We start from the raw sequence: 19,711 nt of genomic DNA on the forward strand, positions 1-19,711 counted from the left end.
AGAGTGAATTTCTCCAAGTTCGCATTCTATCCTAGCTACTTGTTCCCAGGCTCTGGTCCCATCCCAGGCTGTTCAAGTAAAGCGGTATTGGTTTTATGATGAACCATTCTTTCAGTCAGTAGCTATCAGAACCACTGTATAATTACAGACTTTTAATTAGTCTGCTCTTACTGTTCCTCTACAGTGCACAGAAAATGCTGGGTAAGTTACTTGTCTTCCTCAGGAGACAGAAATATATGTGAAAGTTGGTGGGCATTCTTCCTTGTTCTTTCTGGGTCTGTGAGCCTCAAGGATTGTTCTAGCAACCTTAGGAATTCAGCAGCATAAAAGAAACACAACATTCATTGTAAAAATTAGAATATATCATAAGTAAGAAGAATAAAAATGGAGCCGGGCGCTGGTGGCTCACGCCTGTAATCCTAGCTACTCAGGAGGCTGAGATCTGAGGATTGCGTTTCAAAGCCAGCCCGGGCAGGAGAGACCATGAGACTCCTATCTCCAATAAACCACCAGAAAACCGGAAGTGGCGCTGTAGCTCAAGTGGTAGAGCGATCGCCTTGAGCTGAAGAGCTGAGGGACAGCGCCCAGGCCCAGAGTTCAAGTCCCACGACCGACAAAAAAAAAAAAAAGAACAAAAATGGAAAAGCCATTTCCTATCATCAGATTATATCTATGTACATATGTGTGATACTCATTACATTACATACTTCCCAAACTTACACTTGAATGTAATTATATATAGCTTCTATATGCTATATAGACTATATGTAAATTACAGCTGCATTTTATATTTTGAAGCAAATGAAAATAAAAAACATATTTAATAATTTATTGAAAGTACCTCCCACATCAATAAAATTCATTCCTCTAATATCAGTTTTAATAGACAATACTTTATTGTGTATACAGTATCATTCATGTAATCTGTGATTATTAAAAATCAAGGGCTCTTATTCTCTGACACTTCTGCATCTTGAAGATTCTGAACAAAACCTCTGGGCATCCCCTTATCCCCTCAGTTATGGCCTAGGATCAGTTTGTGTAGGTAGATACACAGAGTCAAAGCATTCGTGTATGTTTAATGTCTCGAGCCCAAGGGCCCTCGAGAGTCAGTTCCTTCCCACTGTCCAGGTAGAGGAGGCCTTGGCCCTAAAGCTAAATTTCAGAAGCCAACCACTGACTCTGAGTGCCAGCATCCTCCCGAGGTTTTCTTTCCTCACAGTGATGAGCAAACAGTGAGCCTGTTGTCTGCCTGTGCGAGTTTAGAAGCAGTTAGGCACGAACCTTCCCATTGTTACCCAGGAGTTGTAGGTATGCCCTGCTGTCATCACCCGCAACTCCACAAGCCCCACGTCCACGCGCCAGGGCCGGCGCCTCCTGCTGAGTGTGTTCGCCAGGCAGTGGTCAAACAGCTGGCCTCTCTGTGTCCTCATGTCACAAGTCACAGATTTCTTCTGAGTCACACTCTGATGGCAGTTGTCGGCTTCTTCCTTCGGTCAACCCTTCCTTGAGATCTGGTCTTGTGGAAGCCTGCGCCTCCTGGGTTTGTGTGAAGCCAGCAGGCCTCCGCAGCACCCAGGCAGACCCAGGAGCTAGAGGAAGTGCCCGCCTAGGCATGAACTGAGACTGAGAGGGAGAGAGCGGGCCGAAGGGAAGTGGCGGGGGGGGGGGGGGGGAAACGATGGCGACAGTGGCCCACAGTGGTGATGGAGACTGAAAGGTGGGCGTTGCACCCTCGGAAGCATGGTAGAGAAGAGCCACGGGTGGATGTGGTGGTGCAGTGGCGGTGGTGGCAGGTCAGGGGAGTGGTGGGAGCGGCAGGCTGGAGTAGACCGTCGTGCATCTCCTAGAGCAGGCCATGGGTGTCAAACCGTGGAGACAGGAAGCCCAGTTGTCATCCCAGAGCACGTGATGACACTCGTCTGGCAGTGGCTTCCCGAGACTATAATGAAGCGGAAACAGTCCTTTAAGTAGCCATGGGGCTTGAACTCAGGACCTTGAACCAGCGAGGCAAGCTGTCTCTCCATAGTAGCATCTTAATGTCTTAACCATTAAACACTTTATGTTTGCAGTCCTGCTGACATGCATAAACCTCAGGAATGCATGACAGTTGCCATAGGACTGAATACAGAGAGATAGGCTGCACAAGTTCGTAGCCTGGAGGCAGTGGACAGTACCCTGTGGCCTGGGGGGTGGGCGGTATAATAATGGACTATACCGTGTAGGCTAGAAGGGTAAGCCCTATAGCAGTGGACTGTTCCATATAGCCTCGTGGGGTGGGCCCTATAGCAATGATCTGTGCCGTGGAGCCAGGGCTAGCCATACCATCTAGGTATGTGTGAGCACAGGTGTATGCTCACACGACAGAATTTCCGAATACTCGTTGCATCCCGCTCAGTAAGCGATCCCTGGCTGTGTTTGAAAACAGGAAAGGGAAGAGTGCCAGCCACAGGGACGCTCATGGGCTGCGATGCCAGGGAAGGGTAGCTGTTTGTTGGTTAAATGCCTGTGCATACCACGGGTACACTGCAGACGTGTGTGTGTGTGTGCGTGCAGCGCGTGCATGCACACCTGCATCCACTGAGGAACAGTGAGGGTGAGCTGAGGTGGTAGTGCAGCTCGTGTCACAGGATCTAGGAGGGTAGAGGGCAGGGCCAGCCATGACTCAGCCTCCACCAGGCACGTGTGTGATCGAGGTGGGCAGAGGCAGAGTAAGCAGCAAACGCAGTGGCGGGGACTTATTCTAGAGGGCGCAGGAGCGCCTGGGACCTGAGGCTCAGGCTTTGTGACACTGCCAGCCAGCGCAGATGGCGCCGCGGGGTGGGGGAAGACACCTGCCGGTGCCCATTCTGGACGGAGCTGTCAGCGCCGTGCTCCAGCCCGGGGAGGAAGTGACCTCTCGACAGCCAAGGAAGGGCACCCCTTTTCATTTTATAGAGAAAAACGTCCAATTTCTGCTTAACTTGTATGGTTTAAGAATGTTTCAAAGTTCTCTGGCAAACCCTCCAAGGTGACTCATTTCATGCCTGTTCCAAAGAGCATTTCCTACCTTCCAAAATATTCGCAGACACCCTTCCTTGTGGCTTTTGTCACATTGGTCTGGTTTTTTTTTTTTTTTTACTTGTATCCATTTTATTTCTTCCTCTTCTGGTTCTCCTCCTCCTGCTCCTCCTCCCCCTCTTATTATTTTGGCAGTACTGAGGTCCAGCTCACGGCTCACGCTTGCCCTCCGAGTGCTCTGCTTGGCTAATGCCGCCAGTCCTTGCTTGCTTGTAATTATTTTTCACATACGGTCTCTCACTTTTTCCCTGGGCCAGCCTTGGACCACAGTCCTCTACCTGTGCCTCCTGGGTAGCTAGGATGGCAAGTGTGTGTCACCATGCCTCCCAATGTGCACTTTACAAGTAGCTGGGGTGACAGGTGTAAACCAGGGCACCCAGCTCTGTGTCCACTTTACGTGTAGAGAATTTGAGAGAGATTAAACAAAAGGTCAAAAGTCATCCTGCCAGCCGGCGGGAGACAGAAAGAGGGCTGCCGGTGCTGAGGGCTAGATGTCATCCTGGCACAGTGGTACAGGGTCTTCCTGTGGCTTTTACACATGAGTGGCCAGGACTCAAACAAGTGATCCGTGGAAAATATCCCCGATGAGCATCAGTCTGTTCTTCAGTGTTTTAATGGGCCGCTCTCTGCCAAGAGCTCCGCTGTGTATCTGCGACAGACATCAGTTTTTTAAATGTTGTTCATGTGTGTTGCAGTGCCAGGGATGGAACCCAGGCCTTGCACGTGTTGGGCCAAGATGGCTGCTGTCTGAGGCCCCCAGCCTTCTCAGGGAGCTTTGGTGTTTAGGGTTGAAATATGAGGGAATGAACTTGGCCCTGCTTATGATCGCTTCTCGGGACGCCCCTCAGGTTTACCTAGCGTCTGTGTGATTTCAGTTCTGTGAGCAAAGCAGATGCCTGATGTCCCCTGCCTTTCTTCCTCTTGACTCAGAGTGAGATCCTGAGAAACCTTGCATGATTGGTGACAAAGAACAGAGAGAAAAGACACTTAAAGGAAGTAATGGGAAGATTTCTTTGGAAATCTAAAGAGATGCCCCAAAGGTGATGAATGAAATGGTGATGTTCTGTAATGGGAAGAGCATTGTATTTCACACACATGCATACACATGTTTATTTTACATCTATACATATACATATACATACAGCGCAGGCATGTTGCCATCTTCCAGGCTGAACTATGGTCCTGAAGTTCTCAATGCAGTCAGACTCAAGTCAAACAGAACCAGTGGGGTTTTCCTTTGCTTTCCCGTCTTGCTGAGTCTCCTCTGGGGCAGTGACAGCACACAGCCGGAGCTTTTGCAGTGACTCAGTGTCTCTCTGGTGATGTCAGTCTTTGGTGAGGACACTTGGTGGCTAACGCAGCCCACCATGACACCCGACGTTCACCATACACTTCTCCCTCCCTGCAGGTGGGTCCAGGAAGGAAATCACGGAGCACTGGGAATGGCTGGAGCAGAACCTCCTGCAGACGCTCTCCATCTTTGAAAACGAGAATGACATCACGACGTTTGTGAGAGGAAAAATACAGGTAGCGTATTCGAACTCACAGAACTCACATTTACAGGATTCCCGTTTACAGTAGACGCAGTGCACAGAAGCGTTATACAGCAAGAACCGTATGGAACCGGAATGTGCACCCTTTACCTGCCTATTAACAACCTCCTCATTTCTGTGTTCTTTTACTCTACTGGAGAGAAACTTCCTCTCCTATACTAAAGCGCATATTTCCTAAGCATAGGGATAGTCTACCAAAAACCCTCAACAGTTGTCAGCTGCGTTCCTTAGCATAACTGACATTGTGTCAATTCTGTACTCCCGGTTTTTCTGAGCACCTGGTTATCTGGACATGATGGCTTGTTCCCAGTCCATCCTGTGCCTGTCTGGCCTGGCTTGTGAGGTGGCTGTCCACTTTAGATTCCTTTTCCTTCTCAGCACTGCTAAGTTTTTAACTATGGAAGAAATTAACCTGCTTCCAGAAGACAAAAAAACGTTTCTCCCTTTTGCATTTCTGCCGCTGTGTTCCTCTCTAAGGGCCCAGAGCAAATCGCCTCCCTTGTTACCCAGCTGGTCCTTGCTGCTCCGTTTTTGGGGGGAAATACGCAGGTATGGGTTTCCCATCACTACTTCATTCTTTCCCATAGGGTGTCACGTGTGTCTATGTAAGTGGACAGTCCCAGGGTTTATAATTCCCTGTGCGGGGGGCGGGGGGGGGGGGCAGTGGCACCGACAGGGAACCACTCCCCAGACAGCGTTACGCAGCAGACACAGACAGCGCTTGTGGAATGTTCTCCTTGACTCTCACCGTTCTGCTTCAACTGCTGCTGTCACAAAGAAAGATCTGCAGGAAGTATCTGAAGCTTAAGGGTGAAATGAATGAATGAATGAGTGAGTGAGTGAATGAACAATACTGGCCAGGAACCTTTTTTTTTTTTTTTTTTTGCCGTTTGCACTATACCCAGCATGTCTGGGTTAATTCTCCTGAAACCAGTTAGGAGACAGGAACTGCTATTAATGCAATTATGGTGAAAGTATTTCATTCACGCACAGATGAATAGTTCCTGCCTTTACAGATTGTCAGGTAATTAGGGGGACCAGCAAGGTTATTTGTTTTGAGCTCTAATTAACTGTGCTACATTACAAATGTAATCATTCACTATTGAGGTAATCATAATTCAAATACCATACGTCTTTCTAGAGGTCTCTGTACATGGGTTGTAGTAATCGCCCCTGAATACATATAATTTGTTACTTTGCTTTTTGTCTGCCTCAGCCAGCACTGTCTATACGAGTGTGTGATTTTAGTTGTGACTTCAGTAGCTGAGGATGACTCTGTAATTATCGTTATTCTCTTCTACAAGTTGCCTAAGCCTCTCATGGAGCAGGGCTCAGGCACGAACAAAAGTAGTGACCACTTCTGTGCAAAATCACTTTTCCCACGTTATATATCCCCTTTGGGATAGGTTATGTAATCTATATTAATAGGTTAAATAGTCAAAATATTTTAATGACCCTCCCTTTTGGGTTTTTTCCTTCAGGATTTGAACTGAGGGCTTCGCCATTAAGTGCTCTGCCACCTGAGCCACATCTCCAGCTCTTTGGGTTTCTGTAGATTAGATCTTGTTCTTTTTGCCCAGGGAGGGCTTCCCTTTAGCTTGGATTACAAGCATAAGGTACCATGCCCAGCTTGATTCTTGAGATAGGGTCTCATGAACTTTTTCCTAGGCTGGACTTGAACCACTGTGCATTTCATCTCTTCCTCCAGTATAGCTGCTATTAGACACAGGCAGCCCTGTGCCCCACCAAGAAGACAACAGCTAATGGGCTCTCGCGGATTTTGTGGGTGCGTCCGAATCCCTGTGTGGTTATACATGGCATTCTTTCAGGTTCTCAATACTCAGAGGGCTTTAGAATTTAATGGCATACTATTTCACTTTTCTGTCTTGGACTGATGATGAAGCTGAACGTATTTTCATGTTGTCCGAGTTAATTTTCCTCTTTATAAATTGCCGGTCCACCTCCTGGTGGGTATTGAAGTGAATGTTATCCGCCTACTTATTTGGATTGCGTTACTTCCTCCATGGCTGAGGAGCACCGTTGCCTGACAGAGTCTGAGTCCTGCAGAACTGTGGAGCTCCGAGCACGGTGACGTTCCGCCCTTTGTTGCATCAGCCTGTCTCCTGGCTGAGAATTACAGAAGCTAATAAGATTTGGCGTTCTGGACCTGAACTTTTCCTACAGGTGGGAAAGTTGGCAGTGGAGGCTTTTAATCAGCCTTAAGCTGAAACTAGACGGCCTGTGGATGGTTGACTCTGAGGCCTGGAGCAGGGGTGGTGGCCCATGCCTGTAAACCCAACTGCCCTGGAATGGAGAGATCGGGAGGACTGTGGATCCAGACCAAGTCAGACAAAAAGGGTTCACAGAACCTCGGCTAGACAGAAAATCTGGGTGTGGCAGCACACACCCTTTATCCCAGTGATGTAGGAAGCATCAGCAGGAGGCCCATGGCCCAAGCTAGAGCGAAAAGCAAGACCTCAATTTTTGTAATCAGAACAACAAGGGCTTGGAAGTGTCGATTAAGCAGCTGAGTGCCTGCCTAGCAAGCCCAGAACTCAGACTCCAGTCTCACTAGAAGAAAAATCAAACAACCAAGCTCCATATTGCTTCACTATTCCACTGCACTGAGGGCCTGGGGCCTGGCTCTGCCACGGTTCCCACGCTCCTTGTCCGTGAGCCCAGGTGGTTTTATAACAACCGGTGTCCATCCATATCCTCCTCATGCTTAAGATCACTTTCTTTTATCCTTTAAATGAGCATTCTGGAAATGTGGTATTTAGTAGTTTGTCTGACCAAAGAGTGTGGACTTCAATGTTTTTCCACTAAAATCCAAGGTGGGGCATCATTGAGTCGTTACACATTATTCTTAACCTTCTCCCTACTTTGGCTCCCGGTAAGAACTCTGCTACTGCCATGGGGATGGAGGTTCAGTATCGGCCCTGGGCAGGGGCTTCTTCAGAGTTTGCTGGCCACTAAGACATGGGGCCCCTGCTTGCCGAATATTAGTGAGCTTTCATCATGTTCCTCTGTGTATTCCTATTTGTATATGTGTGTGTGTAGGTGTGCGTATGTGTGTGAGAGTGAGTCCGTAGGGGTGTGTGTGCATTTGTCTTTCTCTAGCAGTTCTGGGATGCTGCATAGCCTGTGGGTATCTTTGAGATAGCACCGAGACAGTTGTTTTCGATCCTTGATCCTTCAGAACCGACCTGGGCCTCCTGCAGGGTGGGTCTGAGGCCCTGGTATTTCCCCGGCTTGTTTGGTCTGTGATGTCACTCCACCACAGCGCCGCTCCTCCTGAGCACTGCCCAGGCCCCGCGCTGGTCGCCTGGCCCCGGGGCCCTCCAGCCCCTCCATGGTGAGGTGTTGGAAATCACCAGATGACAGCGGTCTCATCTCAAGTTTCCCAGGGCAGGGCCTCCCAGTGTCTCAGGACAGCTGCACTGCCATCCTTTGCCATGAAGACCAGGAGTCAACAACTTGCCACTGAACTTCCTGAGAACTGCCAACTCTGTTAACAGTTGGTTTTTAATGGAAATCCCCAACTCTGAATCACATGACACCAGCTGAAACGCAGGCCTTTAGACGCACAGCGTATTTCCCTCTAAGAATGCTTGTTAGGTGCTAGATACTGAAACCTATTCAAGACACTAGCATGAGCCAGGCACCCATGGCTCGTGTCTGTAATCCCAGCTACTCTGGAGGCTGAGACCTGAGAACCTCCATTGAAGTCAGCCTGGGCAGACAGATCTGAAGAGACTCACATCTCCAGTTAGCCAGCAAAAAAGCCAGAAGCAGAGATGTGACTCAAGGGGGTAGAGCATGAGAAAAAAAACCCAAGTGAGGAGTAAGAAGACCTGAGTTCAAGCCCCAGTACTGAGACACGTGTGCACACATGTGCATGTGTGGGCATGTGCACACACACACACACACACACACACACACACACACACAGTCCTATTTCTGGAATTTGCTTGAGGGTAGAAGGCCATATAAACAACATTTTCCACCAGCACAGAAATAACAGTGTGGAAGTACAGATGCTCATTGAGGCTGCTGATTGTCGCAGGCAGAGGCTGATGTGGTTCCGTGGAGAGGAGGCATACGCTCCTTTGACCCTGCTCATCTGTGGGAGCTGAGTGGGAATGCTGTCCTCAGATCTCTGCTGTAGAAAGGGGCTATACAGGGTCCGAGTGTGAAAAGAATCTTGACGGGAGGCCAAGCAGGAAGTGTCTGCCATGATTGATGGGCTGCGCAGAGGCCTGAGTGTCCGGCTAGGAGAGTAGATTGAAGGCTGCTTGTGTGAACAGAGCAACTCCACTGGGCCCTTAGAGCTGGTGTTCATATTTTTATGTGTTAAGTAGCAAATAATCGTGATGGGGGTTAGGGCAGACTGATTCTGCTGCTCCTCATTTTCCCAACTGCTGGCAGTGACACAGGAAGGTGTGGCAAGGGGAGAAAATTCAGCACATAGTCTCAGGACATAATGCGGAGAATCAGCGAAAAGGAGCACGTTTAGAAGGTTCACAAGGAGGTGTGAATTAGTTCAACCAGACGTTGGGGCTTGGTATTCAGGCAGAAAAGATTCTCCGTCTAGATATTAAGCCTCCAAAGTGGCAGGATCACAGGCAAAAGGTAGGAAAGTTCAGAAATGACAGGCTCAGAGGGAGCCACCCCGGCCATGGTCCTCTGTAGTGCAAAGGTGGCAGAGTCGGTTGGATTCAAAATATTCATGATCTAGAATCTTGGACTGGTAGAAGTAAGAACCCATATGGATTTTTTTTTTTTTTTTGTTCGGTGTAGGGCTTGAACTCTGGGCCTGGCCGCTGTCCCTCAGCTCCTCAGCTCAAAACTAGCGCTCTACCATTTGAGCCACAGCACCACTTCCTGTTTTCTGGTGGTCAATTGGAGATAAGAGTTTCACAGATTTTCCTTGCCCCAGGCTGGCTTTGAACTGAGATCTTCAGATCTCAGCCTCCTGAGTAGCTAGGATTGCAGGCGTGAGCCACCCATGCCTGGCTGAATTCATCATGTCATTTACAAATTTCTGACCTTAGAGATGATTGCTTTCTTTCCAATATGCACAGCTCGGATCCTATTAACACAGTTGTGTGATCGTGTTTTATCCCTGACTAGGGCATCATAGCAGAATACAACAAAATCAATGATGTGAAGGAAGACGATGACACGGAGAAGTTTAAGGAAGCCATCGTGAAATTCCACCGGCTGTTTGGGATGCCTGAAGAAGAGAAACTTGTCAACTATTACTCTTGCAGCTACTGGAAGGGGAAGGTCCCCCGGCAGGGCTGGATGTACCTCAGCATTAACCACCTGTGCTTCTATTCTTTCCTGATGGGAAGAGAAGGTAAGCCACCCAGAATTGCCAAGAGAGGCTTTGTAAGGTCTGCCTAGGCCTTCCCTGAATTCCTAAACCAGATCAAAACAATCAACCATGGTAGGTATAACTGAGTCCTGCTACTTTTTAACTGCTTAACCAGTGCATTTTGTCCAGCATTTGTAAAGAAAATGATCACTAGGGAAGATTATTCAGATTCAGCTTACCCGATGGTAAAGTAAGCCTGTTATCCTCGCAACTCAGGAGGCTGAGACCTGAGGATTGTGGTTGAAGCCAGTCAAACCAGACAAGTCTGTTGAGACACTGATGTCTAGTTAACCACCAAAAAGCTGGAAGTAGAGGTGTGACTCAAGTGGTAGAGTGCCAGCAAAAAAGTTGAGTGAGAGCATAAGACCCTGAGTTGAAGCCTCTAGTATCTAAACAAAAGGAAAAAGAGAAAAGACTTACTGAAGGTTTAATTGGCTTAGTAGCTGTGTAGCCATGAGTCATTCTGATCACATAATACGCAATCCAGTTTTGGCTCTTGAAACCAATGAAGAGCTGGGGTCAGGACACATGAGGAGTTGGCTTGGGACTGGGGGCTTGGGTGGTGAGATGGAAGGATCTAAAAGGTCTCTGGGAGCCAGGTGCTCACCAGCCTCTCCCTGTGCTCAGCCAAGCTGGTGGTCCGGTGGGTGGACATCACACAGCTGGAGAAGAACGCCACACTGCTTCTGCCCGATGTGATCAAGGTGAGCACCCGGTCCAGCGAGCACTTCTTCTCCGTGTTCCTCAACATCAACGAGACGTTCAAGCTCATGGAGCAGCTTGCCAACATAGCCATGAGGCAGCTCCTAGACAACGAGGGCTTTGAGCAGGACCGCTCCCTGCCCAAGCTGAAGAAGAAGTCTCCCAAGAAAGTGTCTGCGCTAAAACGGTGAGTGTCGGAGACGTGGCGTCCTACACGCCTTCCACGCAGGGCACCACCCACGCGAGCATTCCCACTAAGCTTATCTGAACAGCCTCCAGCTTTCCTGGGTACAGATAGAAGGTTGATATCGTAAGAAAAGGCGTCACCTTAAAATGATGTGTTATGGAGCCTGCAACGTGTGGTTGCGGGCTGGTGAGGATGGTGATGGGTTCCTAAGTAGTGAAGCTGGGACTAGCCCTCATGTGGCTGGGCTTTGTGAAGCCTGTGAGGAGAGGTGTAAGTGGGAAAAAGAAGAGTCCCAGGAAAAGCACTGAAGTCCGCAGAAGACCCAGACGCTACTGGAAAGCAGAGTCGTCTAAGTGGTGGACTGCTGCAGGTCTCTTCACGCACTTTGTCATCTGTTTAGGGTGGAGGTGACACCTGACAGGATGGCGTGGCTGCTGCCTGCTCACTAGGCCCCTGAGCGGCTCTGGACAGGCAATAACCTCTTTAGAACTGATTGCGTGCGTAGGAAGATAATGCGTTTCCTTGTTCCGAGTCTAGTCTTCTCAAGATGCTCTGTGTGTATGTACATCTTGTCTCATTGTCTTTGCTTTGAGGCAGAGACTCTCTACTCACCCCGGTTAGCCTTGAACTCCTGATCCTCCTGGCCTCAGCCTCCTGGATGCTAGAATTACAGGTGGGGTACTGGCACCCGGCTTGGGAATGTTTTATTGTGACTCATGGGGCTTGAATTCAGGGCCTGAATGCTGTCCCTGAGCTCCTTTTGTGCTCAAGGCTAGTGCTCTCCCACTTGAGCCACAGCGCCACTTCCAGTTTTCTGGTGGTTCATTGGAGATAAGAGTCTCACAGACTTTCCTGTGTGGGCCGGCTTTGAACCACAATCCTCAGATCTCAGCCTCCTGAGGATTACAGGCGTGAGCCACCAGTGCCCGGCTTTGGGAATGTGTTTTAACCAGAAATGTCTTGAATCATACATGTTGCAGATATTAATTGGAAAATAGCTACACAACAGACGTGAATATATTAAAATCATCTCACTGTGCTTTCAGATTCTTAGGTTGGCGTTAACACTAGTGTAAATTAAGCAGGGGAGAAAGAGGAGACTAGAAAGATGGAGAAGGGTATGGCGGGCTGGGTAGAAGGCACTGCAGCGTTCTTCTTGTGTGGGTAGATCATAAGCACTGCCTTCCAGAGATCTGGATGCCCGGGCCAAGAGTGAGCGGTACCGCGCCCTGTTCCGGCTGCCCAAAGATGAGAAGTTAGACGGCCACACCGACTGCACCCTCTGGACGCCGTTTAACAAAATGCACATTCTGGGCCAGATGTTCGTCTCCACAAACTACATCTGCTTCACCAGCAAGGAGGAAAACCTGTGCAGCCTCATCATCCCGCTCCGGGAGGTGAGTCTCAGAGCCCCATGGACGGTAGCGGAGTTCCAGTCATAATAGTTGTCTTCGTGGATCAGGAGTGTGGGTTTTGTGGGGGGGGGGGTGGGGGGGGGGAGGGGGTTGTTGTTGGTTTAGTTTGGTTTGGTTTCTTTGTGCCAGTCCTGAGACTTGAACTCAGGGTCTGAGCACTCGGTGCTGTCCTTGAGCTGTTTTTTGCTCAAGGCTGGTACTCTACTACTTTCCGCTACAACTACACTTCTGGTTTTCTGGTGGTTAATTGGAGATAAGATTCTCACACACTTTCCTGCCCACGTTGGTTTTGAACCAACGTGGTCCTCAGATCTCAGCCTCCCAAGTAGTTAAGATGACCTGTGCCTGGACTGGGCATGTTTTTACCCAGAAATGAATTGATTCCTCAGTAAACCCTTGCAGCCCTTTTGTTTGTCCTCACAGCTATGACTGTAGACTTGGAGCATCTCCTCTTCGTCTTATCAATGTTAGTACTCAGAAGTTATGAGGCGTAAGGTCAGGGCTGAGTGCTTTGGAGAGAGAACTGTGTGTCCCAGCACCTAAGAGGAAAGGGCATGACAAGCCACTCGAAGAACCTTCTGGCCCTGCTGCCCGCCGCCTCTGCGTCTGCTTCAGTGAGCCCTCCGGGATGGAGAGGCAGATGGTTCCCAGTCTCAGTCTGCTCGCTGTGTTCTCCTGGTAGGGCTGAGACCATTCCGTCATCTTTCGGGATAAATGGGAAGAAGGCCAATATGTAGCAGTCTTCAGAACTTAGCGTGTTAAACTGGGTGCTGGTGGTTCATGCCTGTACTCCCAGCCAGTCAAGAGGCAGAGGTCTGAAGATCATAGTTCAGGGCCAGCCTGGCAGAAAGAAAAAATCTATAAGATTCCAACTCTAATTAACCAATAAAAATAACTGGGCTGGAAGTGTGGCTTAAATGGTAGCGTGCCAGCTCTGAGCGACAACCAAGCAGAGAGTGGGAGGTTCTGCGTAATGCTTGCTTTGAGAAAGCAAGAAAATAGTTTTAGTGCATTGGTCCTTGCTGCTTCCGTTGATGAAAGTCCTATTTATAAACCATCTGTATCTGTCTTCAGTTCAGAGCAGATGCTACTTTTCTTCTTTACTCCCACTGCAATGGACTTCATTTGGTGTGTGTGTGTGTGCGCGCACACACACACACACACACAGAGCTAGTGCAGATAGGGTTGCAGGCTCACATCATATCTACTCAGGAAAACGGATCCTTGAAAACTCTGGATGGAAAATCCCTGGAGTCTAAGTGAGACACTCGACAGATTGGTGGGATTTTGAAAGCCATGCTAACATTAAGCTTAGTTAAAGGAACCAGCGTCGTGAATCATTTTTCTATTTCTGGGTGAGATAGCCGCTCAGAGTCTTCTCTTCTATGGCTCCATGAAACATTAACGAAAAACAAAGAACTCCTATGGCGGTTTTCGGGTCTGGGCACTATCGACATTTGGGGCTGGGGTTGTTGGCTGGGGACTGTCCGGCGCCCTCTGGGACAGCTAGCCTCCTGGCTTCAGCCACTTCATGGTTGTCACCTTGACTGTTACAGTGACAGCCCCAAACACATGCAGACATTGCAGAATTTCTCCAGGACTGAAACTGGGGACAGAGCCACCCCCAGCACAGAGCCACTGATTGAGAAAAAGACCAGAAGGTAATGGTGGTTCCTGGCCCAAAGTCCAGCTCGATTTGTTGTGAGCTGTTTTATTTTATGGGAACAGAGTCAAAGAGTCTCTGTCCAACGGAGTCAGATACAGGCTGTCCCCCCAGAGGGAGCAGAGCACTGAGTCCATCCTCGGCGCTGCGCCTGGGCCCTTCCCGACCCGCACGCTGTCTCTCTCATGTCTCAGGTGACCATCGTGGAAAAGGCCGACAGCTCCAGTGTGCTCCCCAGCCCGCTGTCCATCAGCACCAGGAACAGGATGACCTTCCTCTTCGCCAACTTGAAAGACAGAGACTTCCTGGTGCAGAGGATCTCAGATTTCCTGCAGCAGACCACGTCCAGGATATACTTGGACAGAGAGTCTGTGGGAAGCTACTACAGTTCCGACGACGAGGTGTGCGGAAGGCGGTGGCGACCATGTCTTAGTCTCTTCCCGAGAGAGTTCGTTTCCCTTTGTCCTTTGATTTGATTGTGAAGCTTTGCAGCTGAGTGAGCATATACCATTCTCCTGAGGCCCGGAGAGCCGGATCTCAACACAATCTCATTTAAATTTCAATGAGTTTGTATTTGAAATGATAGAGTGTGGGGAACCTTTGGGCTCATCTGGTCTAAGCCTCTGTCTTACAGTTGAAGATATCATTAAATGACTTGTCCTGACCATATAGCAGATAATTCTGGTCTCTAGAGTGCCATTGGCAGCGTCTCTCTAATTTCAGATCCAGCGCTGCGATGTTGAGTTTTCAATGATAAAATACGTATTAGGTCCCTGTTAAGTTAAACCTGGAACCTGCATGCGGGGAATCTGGGAGCACTGAGAAGGCGCACAGCTCACTGACACGACATGGCGTACTTTAAGATGGCCAGTAAGGGCCACCTGGTCCATGTAGGCAAGCATTTTGAAGACAACAGAAACTAGAGAAGTTGGACGGTCCCAAGAGTTTCTGATTCAGCAGTGGCGTGCTTTGCATATACGCAAATCACAGAGACGAATAGCCAACCACTTTGTTGCAGAAATGCACCCACAGTAATCTACTTTGAATATTAAAATAATGTCACCTGGGCCCGTGGCCCACACCACTGCCGAATCATCTCTGACAATAATCTCCAGCTCCTAACTAGCTGTGCTTCTCCTGGTCCTTCACATTGCCAGACCATGTGGGAGCCTGTGGTGTAGCTGTGGGTGGCGCCGCGCTTGGCCACCAGGAGTGGAGTTCTGTTGCCCAGACTCTTCCAACGGCCTCCTCTCCTGTGTGCCCGCAGGTGTACTCCCGGCCCCGCAGCCTCGTGTCCTCCAGCCCCCAGAGAAGCACCAGCTCCGACACAGACGGTGAGCGCCCTTTCAACCTAAATGGCAACAGCGTCCCTACAGCCACACAAACGCTGATGACCATGTACCGGCGCCGGTCTCCTGAGGAGTTCAACCCCAAGCTGGTGGGTTCTTCTTGATCTTCCCTGAGGTTTTCTATAGTAGCACAAAACCATGTGAGTGCAAATATTTGTTCATTTGTTTATGTTACCTAACTGGGGCTTTTTCTGCTCAAGGCTGGCACTTTACCATTTGAGCCATACGTCTCTTTCTGGATTTTTTTTTTGCTGGTTAAATGGAGATAAGAGCCTCATGGACTTTTCTGCCAAGGCTAGCCATGGCCCTTAGATCTCAGCTCACGATTCTCAGCTCTCAGCTTCCTGAGTAGCGAGGATTGTAAGTCTGAGTCTCCAGTGTCCGGCTTTGAAAATATTTAAATAGTAATAAATCCATGAATGGCTATAAAAGTGTTTCTGATGGAGATGTAATTCCTTAAAAAAAAGGGAAGTGTTTCTGATGGAGATGTATTTCCTTAAAAAAAGGGAAGTAATTTTATTTTGTTTATTTATTTATTTATTTTGTTGGTCGTGGGGCTTGAACTCAGGGCTTGGGTCTCTCCCTGACCTATTTTGCACAAGGCTAGCACTCTACCACTTGGAGCCACAGTGCCACTTCTGGTTTTCTGGTGGTTCCTTAGAGATAAGAATCTCACAAACTGTGCAGCCCTGGCTGGCTTTGAACCACAAGCCTCAGATCTCAGCTTCCTGAGTAGCTAGGATTACAGGCGTGAGTCACCAGCGGCTGGCTTGGGGAAGTAATTTTTATCTAAGTAGATCATTGGGTTTTAGAATGACTTTATGGAAGGGGACAAGAGTTACAAAGGGGGTTTGGGTAACTTCTTGGTCTTTATTGAAGTTTTAACTATTTGAGAAATCAATCCACAAGTAAGGACAAAATTTCTCAGCCCACATTTCAGAAGCATTATTTCACTCTTACTGGGGCTGTGGACATAAACCACAAATCTGGTTATTATCTCCAGTAAGCATCAGAGCATGACCCAGACGATAAGCATGAGAAATCTGAACTCTGTGTTCGCATGAGTTCTGTCCAGAGCCCTGTTCTCCCTTCCCCAGGGAGGTGGTTCTGGCCTTCTGTCCCCATTGCTTGTGTTCCACTGTGTCTTACAGGCCAAAGAGTTTCTGAAAGAACAGGCCTGGAAGATTCACTTTGCAGAGTATGGACAGGGGATCTGCATGTACCGCACAGAGAAAACACGGGAGCTGGTGCTGAAGGGCATCCCAGAGAGCATGCGCGGGGAGCTGTGGCTGCTGCTGTCAGGTATGCAGTCGGCTTCCTTCACTCCACACACTCGGAGCAAAGGTCAGCGGGTCCCAGGCTCTGCAGACAGAGCCTGAGTAAGAGAGTGAGTGCAGTCTGTTATCATCAGGGGAGTTTACTGTTGACCTCACTGAGTGCCCATTGCCAGTCTTCATTGGACGGGGGAGATGTGAGGAAATGGAGGTACAGAACCTTGTCCTCAATGGTTGCTTTTTGGTCTGAGGTCTCTGGTCAACCCCAGAGTGGTAGAGATGCCGTTACCCCTTGAACATTTGGACAGTAGTTCCTCCTGACCTTAGTGGATCCATTCCTACACCTCAGATGAAGTGCCTGAAACCACGGATAGTACTGAACCCTTTCTATGCCAGGATTCCAGGTGCATGCATGCTAGCACTGGGTCTTGAACTCAAGGCCTAGGCACTGTCCGTTAGCTTTTTTGCTCAAGGCTAGAGCTCTACTACTTCAGCCACGGTTCCACATCTGGCTTGTCAGTGGTCTTACAGACTTTCCTTCCCAGGGCTGGCTTCAAACTATGAGCCACAGATCTCAGCCTAATGAGTAGCTAGGATTACAGGCATGAGCTACTGGTACCTGGCAGGTTTTTCTTAAACATACATAAATACTACAATAGAGCTTAACTTATAAATTAGACATCCTAAGAGGCTAACCAACAATAACTCATAGTAAAACACTACTAGCAACATACTGTAATTGTTATTTAAAATGTCTGAATTATTTATTTCTGGAATTTTCCATCATAGCATTTCAGTCCTGTGGTCTATTCCACCACTACTTCTGGCCATTCCAAAACATCTAGTGTATCACAAAGGCCTTTTATCCTCTAAAGCACAGCTTCCCTCTGGACATTGCCAGCTTGACTTTAACATATAAATCATCTGAACACCCTGCTTGGAGGTCTGAATTGTAAACATTTTAAATAAGCTTAAGTGAATAATAGTCCAACACAGGAATCATTCTTAAATCCCTTTACTTAAAAATGATATTAATGATGAAAAATAGTCACCAGGCTTATCGGGAAGCCTTAAACAAAACCTTGGCAGCTCTTTTCTAAAAGTATATATAAATGGTAAAGTTGACAGTAATGAGATCTTTATACATCTCATTATGTTGGGGGAGGTAAATCTGAAAAAATAATGGTTTTTACCTATTTCATGTAGACCTGATTTAATTTCTCTTCATTTACTCATCCTGTTTTTCATTTTCCCAAGTCAGCCAGCCAAGTCTCCTCATTTAGAAGCCCAAATCTGAGTCAAATTATCTGTAATTACAAATCAAGCCCAGGCAGGTCATTAGTCTACAAAGTCTTCCCTTGTCTTCCTTTGATGAGCCGGTCACCTTGACAACCAGATTCTCATCACCGGCAGTAAATGCAAAAGTTCATTCCGTCCTCCTGACTCAAAGGAGAAGTTATTCATGGTTACAGGCAGGATGAGAGTGAGACGGGGACGCAGAGTCTCGCCACCGCCCGGCTGCCAGGGCTGGCACACGCAGCGCGTAGCCAGTGCCCCTTTCCCAGCGAGGGCCTGCGTGCCATCCGAAGCCCACGTGCTGCACCCTGCCCTCTGTTGGGCGGATGCCCGAGCCCCATTTCCGTTCACTCAGCAGTGGGGTTCACACCAAAAGCAGCTCATCCATCAGAAGAGCTCGGTCCTGGCTGGGAGCCCACAATGGAGCCCACTTGCTTCTACAGCCTGGACTCAGTGTACCCTCGGAGGTGAAGGTTGGCAGCCAAAGCCAACGGTCTGGTGCTGACTGCCAGGCAAGGTCTGGTCAGGCTGGTCCTCCATCAACGCTGGGGACAAGCGTGGGCCGGCCCCGCGGGCGGGGCATCTGGCTTTCCAGAGGATGGAGTGCGAGTGCCCACCCTGCCATCCTGCACGACACTCACCTTTGTTTATTCTTTTGTATAAAAGCTGTATTCAAAGTAGCTCACAGTTCACCAAAGTGTTGATTCACGGAACGATGCAATGATCAACACAATTAGCTTTTGTAAGCGTTGATCATCCTTGTAAAGGTGATGGCGCAGAGGGTTCCGATGTCGTCCACCGTCACCCCTCCCCTCGCGCGCTCCCAGCTCCTCCCCCACCCCCACCCACAAGCTGTGTCGGTCACTTTCAGCCGTGACTACCACTGCTGCGTTTGTTCACCCTTTGTCCCTCCATTTCTGTGCTCCCCCTTGCCCTCCCCAAGACAGATAAACAAGACAAAAAGAAAAGAAAACAAAAACAACAATGAAGAAAAATACTTCAGTTTTGGCACAAGTAATTTTAAGACATTGTCGCCAGCCAGCACCACAGACAGTCATGTTTCTTACCGGTCATTCGCCCTTTCTCCTCCACACTCTCCCAGCTGTTCAGCCACTTTCTCTGTAGATTTGTCTACATATCAGTGAAATCACACGATGCATGATTCCCAGGGCTAACTTCTTTCCCTTAGAATGAGGTCTTCAAAGTTGACTCATGTTGTAGCACACCCATTCATTTTCCTTATGTATATTTTGTGTCAGTCCTGGGGCTTGAACTCTGGGCCAGGCGCTCTTCTTGAGCTCTTTGCTCAAGGCTATCACTCTACCACTTTGAGCCACCGTGTCCCTTGCGGTTTTCTGGTAGTCAATTGGAGATCAGAGTCTCACAGGGACTTTTCTGCCTGGGCTGGCTTCAAACCTCGATCCTCAGATCTCAGCCTCCTGAGTAGCTAGGATTACAGGCGTGAGCCACCAGTGCCTGGCTACATCCATTCATTTTATAGCCAGCAATGACACCATTGTATGAATACTTTACGCTTTTGTTTATCCACGTACTAGTTGAACATTTAAGTTGTTTCTGTTTTTTGAGTACTAGGATTATCACACTGCCAGGAGCTTTCACATACACGGTTTGGGGTGAACACATATGTTCATTTCTATGGGGTGGAGTTTGTGGCTCTACCATGTTTAACCTTTAGTAGAACTTCCTGGCTGATTTTCGAAGCAGCTACACCACCAAAGAAGTAAGAGATTTCATCCCTCTTCCCTTCACCAAATCGTGTTATTATCCCTTTTATTGGATTTATCCTGGCAGGTGTGAAGTAGCTTTGGATT

General features: G+C 48.5%; 1 protein-coding gene across 1 annotated transcript in view; it reads left to right on the forward strand.

The window, feature by feature from the left end:
• The window catches only part of Tbc1d9 (TBC1 domain family member 9), a 69,447-nt gene that overhangs the window by 29,573 nt on the left and 20,163 nt on the right, over positions 1 to 19,711 (forward strand). Inside the window, exons 3-9 of the mRNA XM_042701717.1 lie at positions 4,469 to 4,587; positions 9,747 to 9,975; positions 10,621 to 10,882; positions 12,072 to 12,279; positions 14,155 to 14,361; positions 15,228 to 15,398; positions 16,461 to 16,611. Of these exons, the coding sequence (XP_042557651.1) occupies positions 4,469 to 4,587; positions 9,747 to 9,975; positions 10,621 to 10,882; positions 12,072 to 12,279; positions 14,155 to 14,361; positions 15,228 to 15,398; positions 16,461 to 16,611 (1,347 nt within the window). The remainder of the gene's footprint in view (positions 1 to 4,468; positions 4,588 to 9,746; positions 9,976 to 10,620; positions 10,883 to 12,071; positions 12,280 to 14,154; positions 14,362 to 15,227; positions 15,399 to 16,460; positions 16,612 to 19,711) is intronic.

This window comes from Dipodomys spectabilis, unplaced genomic scaffold, assembly GCF_019054845.1.
Source record: "Dipodomys spectabilis isolate Male_0828 unplaced genomic scaffold, ASM1905484v1 ptg000297l, whole genome shotgun sequence".
NCBI lineage: Eukaryota > Metazoa > Chordata > Mammalia > Rodentia > Heteromyidae > Dipodomys > Dipodomys spectabilis.